The 11,605-nt window shown below is 39.3% G+C and overlaps 1 protein-coding gene across 4 annotated transcripts in view; it reads left to right on the top strand.

The window, feature by feature from the left end:
• The window catches only part of GSDME (gasdermin E), a 26,712-nt gene extending 20,962 nt beyond the window's left edge, over positions 1-5,750 (top strand). For all 4 annotated transcript variants that reach the window (XM_062569233.1, XM_062569234.1, XM_062569231.1 and 1 more), the window contains 4 exons: positions 1,189-1,316; positions 1,433-1,619; positions 3,023-3,096; positions 4,427-5,750. In XM_062569233.1, the coding sequence (XP_062425217.1) occupies positions 1,189-1,316; positions 1,433-1,619; positions 3,023-3,096; positions 4,427-4,669 (632 nt within the window). In that variant the 3' untranslated portion in view covers positions 4,670-5,750. The remainder of the gene's footprint in view (positions 1-1,188; positions 1,317-1,432; positions 1,620-3,022; positions 3,097-4,426) is intronic.
• Positions 5,751-11,605: the final 5,855 nt, after the last annotated feature.

Genomic DNA, 11,605 nt, shown 5'->3' with positions numbered 1-11,605 from the left:
TAGCCCAGAGGAATGAAAAAGTGAAAAGTGATTCTAGGCCTCAGCACTCTGTTTTTTCATCCGTTCTTGGTATAATTCCTACAGCTGTTTCTAATGATGAATATTGCATTTGTTATCTCTAAATTTAACCGTTTGCTCATGGCTTGTTCAATAGACTAATTATGGTCAAAATAGTTATTTGTTGTCCTTGTGTAGTGTAGACTCATTGGAAAGGAATGAGTGCATCTCTTTATGTGGATTAAAAAAAAATACTTTTGAATGAAAGAATACTATGCCACTGTTTTCATTTCTGTTTTAGCTTGACATACCTTTGTGCCTTTCTTGCTTAGAAGACTTGCAGATTTCCTTTAATTAATTAACCAGTACTATGTCTTAAAAGGACTAAAAAAAAAATTGTTTCTATTGAAGTAATTTAAAGTAGATTTCCTACTCTGTGTTATTGCTCTTTTATTTGGAGAGGCAGTCATACAATTGCATCAGATACAAAAAATCTGCCCATAGCCAGGCTTTTTTTTTTTTTCTTCTTTTTTCTTTTCTTCCAGTAAAGGAATTTTTAGATATAAAAGACATCCTTAAAGAGAGTACATTTCTTGTCCAGAGTGACAGGAAGGGAAATTTCTTTTAAACAAGGTTAAGAATGCTTGCATGCCCGTATTCTTGGAATGTGGAAAAACACATTCCAGTCTTCCAGTTGGCATGGTTGACTTGAAAACTTATTTTCTTTGAGCTTATTGGTAATATGCTTGCCATAAAATATTTTGGCTTGGTAATTCATATTAACCCATGTTGAGAAGTAAGGTTATGAATAAAATTCTTCATTCTGCCTTAATGAACTTTCTCTGAAGATGAACTTTCAAGTGAGAAACAATGTTAAAATTAAATGCATAGTGGTTAATTAAATTAACATTAAAATATTGATAACTAAAAGATTGAAAATGTCAAACACTCAGTGTTGATCCTTAGTAGCTATTTTTTTTCTCAGGATTTTTGTTGATGCTTCATTGACTCATTAGGGAAATACAATGAAATGTGTTCCAGCATTTCATTATGACTTGCACAGATGGAAGTCAGGATGTCAAGATGTGGTGATAAATTAGCTATTAAAACTCATAGCAAAAATGTTAACTGTTTTTACTGGCATTTGTGTAGCAATACTTAGTTTAGCTTTTTACTGCTTTCTTGGGAAAGATCTGTCATGGTTGAAGACTCAGTTCCAGCCATTTGTGAAACTGCCAGAAGACAAACAAAGAGCTATATATAAAACCCTGTATGAACTCTTGCTCCAGGAAGAAATGGTAGCTGCTCTGGAAGATATGGTAAGATGAAGGAACTTCTGCTTGCTTCCTAAAAGTAATTTCAGAATAGAATTAGCATTCCTTATTGCACGAACATTTCTCCTTTCAAGTTACTTTTACTTATTCTTTTCTTATAGTTAGATGATATCTGCACAGGAGACAAGCCAGATCTGAAGGAGCTAAAACCTGCACAGCAGCAAGAACTAGATGACTTCTTGCAGCTCTTAGGCTGCAGATTACAGGATGAGCTATTGTTGCAGAAATACCAGCTTCAGAATGATGAACTCTTCTCAGCTGCTCACCTCCTCATCAGTGCAATCTCTGGTATGCCATGAATGAAGATAAAAGCCATTTTTTTTCCTTCTAGAAGCTGTCTCTGTGTAAAGCAGTTATTGCTCTTTTTGAGCAGTTGGTGAGCTCAGTGAGTGTAATTTGTTCTGTTCCTTTTTATGGGGATGGTACACTCTGCCTGATGTTTCTGGCTGTGAATTAAATTCAGTCCTCCATCACTGACAGATTTTGCTTGTAAAATACACATTCCCTCAAGATTGCTCAACTCTAGTTTCCGTTGAAAGTAGGCATTTCAGTGTGGCAAGCTAATTTCTGTTCTTGTTGCATGCCAGAGTTCTATGCACCTGAATATTGAGGATTACATATTAGGTGTTGTCTTCTGTGTAACAGCACATATTGTTGAGATGCAAAGTATATTTAGCAAAAATGAATTTAACATAGAGACACTGCAATTAGAGGATTGTTTTGCTGCTACTGAAAAAGGTGGTTAAACGTAAATGTCAAACAAATGCCATCCATGCAATCTAGTTGGCACCACAGTGTTAATTAAAAGCCACCCGCAAAATCCAAGGCATATTCTTTCCTAGCTTTTTCTCCTCTCTCTCATATATAAAGCATTTGACATTATGATAACAAAAAGGAGTCCAGTGTGGTATTAGTTACATGTGGCACTGTGCAGCAAAATGTCAGTGTGCATATACGAACAGTATTCAGGTAGGAAAGCTTAACTCATTTGCAGAGATGCAAAGAAAGAGAAGACAGGAACCCACTGATGTAGTAACACTTGTCAAATGCTATCAACAGCGGGGTGCAGTTAATTGAGTGTGTTGCATTGCCACCTGGCTTTGGACATAATGTCTACTGCAGATGTCCAGGCATAACTGAAGCTGGATCAAGAATCAAAAGCCACTTTATACCTGTTGTTTCTATTAGGAATTACAGCTTTTGAGTCATAGAGTTGAAGGGTGCCAGAGGGATTTATTCCATCTTCCTTCCCCAAGGAGAGGTCAGCTCTATGATTCCTCTTAGATCATGTTTTCTGCTGAAGTCAGTGCTGAGAGCAAAGAATCTTGTTTTACTCGAGGCCCAAATAATTTCTCCAGCCTCTCAAGGGCAGGGATAGTCAATGTTGGGTTTTGCACCATTGCCTGCCCCATTCTGTTCTGCAAACTGGGAGGCAGACTGTGTTTGACAGGAAAGGGGTGGATCAGCCTCTTCCGAGTGTTGCCCAGAGCACTCGGAATTGCTTTGGTTTCCTGAACACATTTCACATGGTGCTATACCTGAAGGGCCCTCAAAAATACATCTTGTCTTTCACTGTACAGCAAGAGAACCCCATAACAGATCTTGCTGTTAAGAAGTACCCTTTCCAGCAGTCAGCCTGTTACAGTGCTCACTGGAAACCATCTTTCCCTATTATAATGTCTCCTTTGCAGAGCTGTCTGATTACACGCTTGTCCTGCTGCGTGCCTGCTGTGATCTACAGGTTGTCCCTGTGTTGTGTTGTTTGGTGAGTAACCAAAATGTGACTGTGTATCGTGTGAGCCCCAATAGCAGTAATTACTGTGTGTTCTGGCTGGCTGTGTTTCTTACTCAATAAAGAAGATACTCAAATCCAGTGTGAATTTCAGCTGTAGGCATTGGTTAAGCAAGATTGGAGTCTGACAGTGGCGAACAATGAGGTTAATTTACTGCAGATACCTGACTTCTAAAGCATCAATATATTTAGAAGATTCCATGAGCGGTGAGCAAAAGAAAATAGCAGCTTAGCCTTGGATTTTAATTTGCCAGAAGTTTCACTTCGGTACCACCAGTCTTTGGGCCTTGGTAAATTTTGAATTTCCATAACTCTGAGGCCATTCATTAAAACTGCTGAAGGAACGGGGCAGGGTTGGCATTTGCTCTGAACTTCAAAGCTCAGTGACAAAAATTATAGTAAGAACCTTTAAATATGTAGAGGCAAAATGGAAAATACTGGTTGCTCAGAGTACAGGTGACAGTTAGTGAAACTGCAGTGAGTGAAATTGGAATGAGGGGAAGGAGGGAATAGGAGAGAACTTTCTCCGTAGAGTGTGCTGTAGGGCAAGTGCAGAGGGTGGGCAGATGAGCTGTAACAGCACTGAATGGGTGAGAAAGGCAGCGCCCTCTCCTCTGCTGCCTTTCAGGCTGTCAGAGGAGTAGTAACAGGTCATGACGTGACAACAGGTAACAGGTGCATCTCATTTGCTATGTCCCAGCATTAGGAACTGTTGCATGCCCTTGCTCAGGTACTGTGGGGAAAGAGGCTGCAGCTAGAGTTTAACTTTCTTCTAAAACCAACCATATGCTCCAATTATCTGACTTCAGTCTATGGAGCAGCTCTCCCTTTATAGTCAGTAAGTCAAAAACACCTTTCTAGGCAGAGTTATGACTCATCCACCTCTGCAATCATTGTAGCAGGAATCTAGAGAGGCATTTGGGAGTCCCTTTAAATGGCTTCAACTTTTGATGCTTACAACGCTTACTGTAGGCTTTTACGTTTCTCTCATACTGTAATTCCCAGCATGGGCCTGAGGGCATCCTGAGACTCAACCCCAAGGTCCAGAGAGTGGTACCAAGAGTGGAGGCAGTTATAAATTAATGGAGCATCTTGAAACATGGCTCTGGGGAGGTGAGCTTTGCTTCTGGATGAGTACATTGTACATGCTGAGGCCAAGTAAGGGAGTTCCTGCCCTTTCACCACCTCCTAAGCACTCCAATGGCTTTGTAAGAGAAAACCAAGCTATGTGATGCCAGGAATAGCACTGCTTGGAAAACCATTTTAACATCTCTGTGTCTCTTAATCTTTCTCATAAATACAGCCTAACATCGCTTCAACTGATGGCACCTTGGCACTGAGCAATCCTTTAGTGGCTTCCCTCGCTGACAAAGGAAGATTTGGTGTCGTGCAAAGGCTGTTCGCTTCATCGAACATTAACCTGGAAATGACAGAGTCTTCTGTAAAAGCTGTAACTATGAAAGAACCCAGATTCTTCCCACTTGTTCTTTATGTGGCACTGTATGGATTTTATGCTTTAGGTGGGAATGTACAGGAGCTTTGCTGAGTGTTCAGTTATTTATCTAGCCTGTTTTTTCTTCTGTAGCTCGGCAGTGTAGCGCTGATGTGTGTGATGTATGTCTAGTTTTAGACACACTCAGTTGAGTACTTTTGGTCCATCCAGGTGGTATGGAGGTCAGCGTGCCCTAGGTATGCCTGAGGTAAGCACTCTGCATTGCCGTCTGAAGGTGTGCTACTGCCCTGCAATTGCACTAAGGAAGGTAATGTCTGCAGTGGAAAATATAAGTAAAGAAGGAATAAAAGAGAAGAAGAAAAGACAAGCCTGGAGCAGAAATGGAACATAACTGTGCTGATAGTTGTTGTATCTGCAGGGCAGCAAAACCATGATTGCTTGTATTAATATGCGTGGGAGAAAACTACGAAGTACTAACTGCTTTTTGTAAGCAAGCCAAGTGTGGAAATTCAGGGCTCAGTGTATGCTTTGCTCATTTAAGACCTGATGTGCAAAATGCCTACGCTGTAGGGGAAGTGGAATGGAGGGCTCTTGGATAGGTACTTGATTAGGTTTTTATTTATTAAGTATAGTTGGGGTTTATGGATATGAATTCTGCATTGCAGAAAATAGTAAGATCTTTTTCAAAAACTAAGACTGCCTTAGGGATTATACCTCTGCACAGCATTTCTCTGTTTTCTAATAACTTTTACACAGCAAGTTTCAGCTGTTTAAATTGCATTCTGAATTTCCCCTTTGAGATGTGATGATTCCTTTTGGTGTGTGCATATGTGGTGTGTCCCTGTTGCACTCCACAAAAGCAATCATTTTATCTGCATGACATTTTCAGTGCAGCTGTTTTGCTTGTTTCTTTGACTAACAGCAAAGTGTTAGTTAAGCACTTTGTGCTTTGAACTATTTTGCCTTTTTTTTAATCATAATTTCTGTGATCGTGTGAATGGGAAGAAAATACAGGTTCTTTCAGGTGTATGGAAGTACATGTTATACCACTAGCAGGAGTCATGTGTGTTTGTAAATGGAAAAGCCTTCTTCTACCAAGCGCTACTCGTAAGTTGTCTCTGTAACTAATATATCAAAATTTTGTATTAAATATTATGTTGAAACAGTAGAACAATTAGTAACCTCATGTATTTTATTTCCATTGTTCCTTGTTGATTCCAGTCATTTCTCTAGCCTTGAAAGATGGTGCAAACAGGACACACAAGAGGACGTGGGCATCCATGTAGTGCTACTCTCCATGTGCTCGATTTTCTTTATAGAGTTCTGCTCTAAGCTTTATGTATGTGCACTATTTTGTTTAACATCTTTCAGGATGGTCACACTGTGTCACATATGCATGGGGGCAGTTGTTTAAATAGGCAGAAAACCCTAGATATTTTTGAGAAACTTCTGAAAAAAAAAAGAAGCTTTTTTGCTCAGCTATTTTGTATGCAGATGTCTTTTGCTTCAGCTAAATTCACTGAACGGGGTCAAATAGAGAAGTAGTATTAAGGTTGCCACAAGCACACGATTGATGGAGGCATTAGGACATTGGCAGCCCTCGTGCTACGAGGGAGTCCAGCAACACAGCACCGTCTCTGGCAGTAACTAAAGACAAAGAGGCTGAAGGCATGAGGTTCTGTGAGTGTCCTACTGCTTTGAACCCTTACACACATGAAATTTCATGGAAATGTTGTGTGAGTGCAATAGTGCACCTCAGCTGCAGGCCTGGCACAGATGCCCTGTGCCTGAGGCAGAAGAGGGGCAGACTCCCAGGAAGGATGGGGCATGGGGGCAGCAGCACTAGGGCATCTGTCACTCAGAGGGGCAGAGGCAGGAGCCCATCCTGTTCCTGCTTGTCGGTAGGATGGCTTGGATCTCTCAGCACTTCTCAGCTCCTGCCTGCACCACTTCTAGCATTGATAATTTGCTGGTGGAAGGCCAGGGGTTGCATTTTGGTCTTGGCGCTGTACTGTACTTTACTTTTTCATGAGCTGTTTGATGGCATGTTCTCCCTTTGATGAGACCTCTAGACTAACAAGTAGCCTAGGATGACATTTTTAGAACAATTGAGCAATGTAGCTGGGAAAGAGAAACACATCTGCATCTTGCTATTCTCCCAGTAGTTCTTTTTTCTATACTTTAGAAAGCAGCAGCTTTATACCATGTAAGTAAGTAAGTTAGTAGTCAACATAGCTCAGGCTGAGGATACAAAGGGCAAAGGGAGCATCAGCATGAAGAGATGTTGTGCTGCCCCTCCCCAGGCTAACTGAGGATAGGCTTGCAGGACAGCCTGACCTGCACCGAGCTAAGAGAAGAAGAGCTGTGTGTGCATCCACCTCATCTCAGATGAAACAGCAATTCCCTGTGACAGGCTGGACTCATACAGAAAATGCTTCTTGAAGGTTAGGCAGGGTCTTCTGTGGAAAACATAGGCGGTAGGTTAGTAAAGCCCTTCAGACAAATTTGGTGCTTGCTTGCTAAAAGGGTTGATTTCCACTCTCGGACTTCCCTCCCTACCGAGCAAATGTTGTTTTCCTTTGATATGCTTCTGCCCTCTCCAGGAGAAAGCAGCAAAATCTCATCTTTGCAATTTGGAATCAGATCAGGACATAGGGAAGATGAGGTCAGCAGCCTCGTGTGTGCAGTTCAGCCTTGCTGTCAGTAACCAGCTTCACATAAAGTCCATAACCCCGAGTCCCCTGGGCTTTTATACACTGGAATAGCTACAGCTTGGATCCAGGAGAACAGCTCCTCTAACGCTGCACTCCTCAGAAGACAAGGAGCCCAACTTCAGCAGTGACATTCACAGAATGGTTAACGAGAGCCCCAGCAGCACTATACCTTGAACAGTGGAACTGGTGCGCTCAAGAGCAGCAAGACAAGACAAGCAAAACTTCCACCTGCTTGAAACTAATCTCAAATTTTGAACTCAATTTCCCAAGCACTTCAGCAGCCTGGGAAAGGGAGGGAGGACTCCACATGCCAAAAAAACCACCCTCCCTGGTAAGCTGAGGCATTTCAAGTGAAACTCTTTGCTGGTTCCTCTGAAACTAGGTACTTGTGCAGCTAGGAACAAAAGTCATAGCACCAGAAGAACAGGGAAGGAGTGTTTGACTGCAGTTCTGTGCTTACAGCTTTCATCTAAAGAATAAAGTAGAAACCAAGCTGCCTTCTGCCTGCCATCTGAAGAGATGATCCTAATCACAAGCAGTGACCATTCAAGCTTTTTTCTTTGAAAAGCAAGCAAATACCATCCCTGAATTTAGGCCCCAAGCATGCTATGTAAGCAACATACATACCTGTGAAGCCTGTTAAGACTTCAAACAAAAATCCCTCAAAAGAACCATCTCTGCAAAGACCAATCTGTGCAGATCTATGAGCCATCGGACAAAGGCGTGCCTGTAAGCTTCATTTGTCTAGTATTTTGTATTAGCACATCTAGAAATAGGTAGTGTGCTACAGTAGGTTGATTAGGTTATGATAAAAGGTCGATCTGCTCACATTGTTTCTTGACAGCTTCTTTGGTTGGTTAAAATTCACAGTATGACGAAAAATTAGGAAAAAAGCTAACTACTTTTTTAATAATAAGTCTTTATTATATACAAAAATATTTTGTTGGGAATTAACAGAATTTCACAATTTGTACATTAACACTTTTATGCTTGGCTGTGTTCGGCGTGGCAGTATCAGTTGTGAAAAAGACAATGGGGATCTTAGAAAACAAGTTATGATTTAAAAACATCCTATGCCATAGCTGATTTTATCGATATAATGCTAACAAGTCCCATCTCCTAGGTCTATTCTATAGTATTGTATTTAAACAACAAATAGGTTAATCATCTTCTGTTTTGCATTAGAAAGTTTAGGTAATAGTTAAGATTTTTTGTACAATGTTTGAGCGAATGAAAAGTTTTTTTTTTTTTTTTTTTTTTTTGGAAAACAAGAGAGCAGTTTTTTAAAGTCTTACAGGTGTCAAGTCCAGTTTAATTTGTTAATAGAAAAAAAACATGCAGAGCTTGCAGAAGAGGAAAAACATTTCTGAGAACAAGCAAGGTAAGTAAAAATCTTAAATGCACAGTGACAGATTTTAATACACATTTAAAATCAAAACATTTAACCAGTATTTTACAGTTCTTAGCCCAGTTTGGGGTGAGAGGGTGACAAACTTTCCTCTATTTTAGAACTTAAGAAAGCAGTCCCCCTTTTATAGCAGGGTACACAAATGTTACATACAGGCAATATACAGGGGGTAGGAAGGAGGGAGGAAAGGAAAACTCTCAACATGCATTTTTAAAAGGGAAGAAAATTGATTGGAACAGTTATCTGCATATACAATTATGTAAAAGCTGTAAATCCACAAAACTCAGTTCAAAAAATAACTTTTTTGCAACCAGTATGCTGCCACTCCCAGAACTGTTCAAAGCAGTGGCATTCATTTTGCTCCATGCTAAAATTCATTTAAGAGGTCAGATAGAGAACTTGCTTGGAACTTTTGGAAGAGGTTTTACCATGTTTTACATAAGCCTTGGCTACCTATGGAATAAATACTTGGATCAGCCTTGAAGACAGCCAAAGTTTGCATCCTAAAGCAACATTAGCACAGAGCTAATGACATTAAAAGAATGGGAGAAAGTATTCCCAGGACTACTTCAATTTTAAGCCTTGCAGATTGGTCAGTGTTCCACATCCAACCATTATATTAACAGCAAAAAGAACTCCATACTCAACTAGTATGTTAAAGAGTTTAAAATGTTGAGAACAAAATTTTATACTTTAAGTGTAATTTGTCTCATGAAATAAAAGTACTGCTTAAACCTTGTAATAATAATAATAAAAAAAAAAGTTTGTAGGTGAAACTCTTAACAACCTTTACGCAAGCTGGAGATTTTAAGTCTGTACAGCTTAATTCTGCCTTCAGTACCGGCAAAAAAACTACATATCCAACATACATATCCAGCAGTTTAACCTGTGCCAGTTTGTGGAATAGTAACACATGATGGTCCAACATGGAGAACTCAAGTAAGCTAGCAGATACTGTCTGAATTATTTGCAACATGTTACCCCTAAGTTTTATTTATATAAGTATACACATCTATATATGAATGTGCTTGCATATACTGGGAGGGAGGGCACACAATATTTTTGAAAGCCAAAGCCACCTCTGAAAACAAGCATTTTCACTGTGCTTTAGTATCTACCTTGATACCAGAAACAGTATATTGTATCACTTGCAAATACTGATGTTTATATTTATCACTAGTTCATCTACAAGACGAGCATCACAAACAATTCACATCAGTCAGGTCAATAAAAATACATGAAAAAGAAATCAAGAAGGCTGGGGCAGGGAGGGAGAGAGAGTTTGGCCAGAACTTTATTTCATCACCCTCAATAATGATAGTGAACCAGAGAAAGCAAATGAAAGTAGCTTTAACCACAGAAATCTTATTAATGGCCCAAGAGAGGCTCTCTGCAGGGACTGGCAGCTAGCAGGACATTTAAGGCAAGAGACCTAGCACACTAGAAGTGTTTGTATCCACTAAGCACTATTTAAACATGGATGAACTGATCTCTCTCAACACTTCTACAAAAGTAGTATCATCATGTTTGGCAATAACAATATTTTACTGTTTACTTTTCAGAATTTGGGTGAGGCAAGAAGTCCTGTAAGAAGCAAATATCTATGTACATTTGCATTATAGATGCAACAGGCCTCTATCTGTAGTTTGTCTTAAAACTGCACCTACAGGCACAAACAGCGATGGCGAATCTATTGCAGTAGGCACTGTAGATGTATTGAGAAACAGCATCTGCCTTAAAGTTCAACCTGAAAGGGGAAGAGGAATCAAGGAACAGGTAAACAAAGTTCAGTTTGGTTAGAATCATGTAATAGGTCACAGGTAAAGACAGACAGTAACCCAAGTCTCCTGATTTCCAGAACAGTGCTCCATTTGCTTGGTCATTCTCCGCTAGTTCTTATTTAAGCATAGAAGCAGCTTGGTTTCAAAATGATACCTATCCAGGAATCTTCTATATTCAGGAAAAAAAAATGGTTTCCTATTTATTACCTGCATCATCCTCCAGAACAAAAACTAGAAGACTTCTTGAACACTGGGCTGCAGGCAGTTTGTACAACAAATCATTGAGGCGTAATTTTAGAAGATGGAATGCATTAGAATTGTACAGAGGGATCATGAATAGTCACATTTTGAGCCTATCCAAGATAAACAACTTCTATAAATGCAAGTTCAAAGCTCCACAAAGCTTTTGTGCTACAAATTACACAGAGTTGCACTGATCTGAGAACACTGCAGAAGCTGAGGATACTGCATCAGTTATAAATTTGAGCTGCCTTGTCAATTTGATTCTGCTCCAATTTTACTTTATATCTGCAGAACATTTTTAAAAATGCATAAAATATATGCAAGATGACATGTCCCATTATAATTATCATACTAAACTTTAATTGACTGCATTTTGTCACATTATTTACAAACTAAAGTATACTTGCTAGTGTAACATTTAGAGAACAGCAAAGTAATCACTTGGGTACACATGCACCAAAGTATTTATATTGAAGTTGAATTTGGTGCATACTTAGGGGAAATTTTGGTGCATTTAAGGGAATAATTTACAGGTATTGGCATACTGACTGTACTTTTATATATAAATTTTCATTCACAGGGCAACTACAGTGTTTCTTCTATAAGTTTCTATGTACAAAATTTTACAGCACCTCATGCAGTGTTTAAAACAAATTACAGATAAATATAGAATTTTTAGATTGAAATATTTGTATATTTAGAAAAATATACATTAGTAAACACAATAAACCAGGTAGAGAAGTGTACCAGTTTTAAAGTCTCACATGCGGGTACATTTCTGGATTAAGTCGTGGTAGATTAGTAATGTGATTGCAGTCATGAGTTTTTGTTTTTTTTAAACCATCCACATACATACATATACACAGACAACTATTTGAAAATT

The sequence above is a fragment of the Rhea pennata genome, chromosome 2, assembly GCF_028389875.1.
Source record: "Rhea pennata isolate bPtePen1 chromosome 2, bPtePen1.pri, whole genome shotgun sequence".
Taxonomy (NCBI): Eukaryota; Metazoa; Chordata; class Aves; order Rheiformes; family Rheidae; genus Rhea; species Rhea pennata.
The sequence above is the reverse complement of the archived record's forward strand: the minus strand, read 5'-3'. Positions and strand labels throughout refer to the sequence as shown.